This window comes from Penaeus monodon, chromosome 25 (assembly GCF_015228065.2).
Source record: "Penaeus monodon isolate SGIC_2016 chromosome 25, NSTDA_Pmon_1, whole genome shotgun sequence".
Lineage (NCBI taxonomy): Eukaryota > Metazoa > Arthropoda > Malacostraca > Decapoda > Penaeidae > Penaeus > Penaeus monodon.
In genome coordinates, this window is record NC_051410.1 from 17795379 (window position 1) to 17795765 (window position 387).

Consider the following 387-nt stretch of genomic DNA (forward strand, 5'->3'; position numbering starts at 1 on the left):
ATTTCTGCCATCACCAGCACCTTTCCTCTCACACCATTTATCATCATGGCCGACTAGAGACCCTAACCGCACACTGCAAACCCATGTCTGCCCCTCCTTCTGCCGCAGCCTTTGCCGCAGTGCCAGGCGATGCCCTTTGGCTCCGATGCCTACTGGAGATGCTTCGTCCTCCACATGGCCACGACCTTCTACCACTTCGGCGGCACGTGCAAGATGGGACCCGAATCTGACCCTTACAGCGTCCTGGACGAGAAGCTAAGGTGAGTCTGTGGCTCATGTCGAAGAATGTTATTTTCAGTAAAGGTTAATTAATGTAGATTGGTTTTGACAGCACACCTGACAGCCTTTAGGTCATATATTTAGGTCATACATTCTCCCAGCGGATTG

General features: G+C 51.4%; 1 protein-coding gene across 1 annotated transcript in view; it reads left to right on the forward strand.

The window, feature by feature from the left end:
* Window positions 1-387, forward strand: part of LOC119589334 (glucose dehydrogenase [FAD, quinone]-like) — a gene marked incomplete at both ends in the record, with an annotated part of 61710 nt that overhangs the window by 43526 nt on the left and 17797 nt on the right. The window contains 1 exon segment of the mRNA XM_037937954.1: window positions 109-260. Within this exon segment, the coding sequence (XP_037793882.1) occupies window positions 109-260 (152 nt within the window).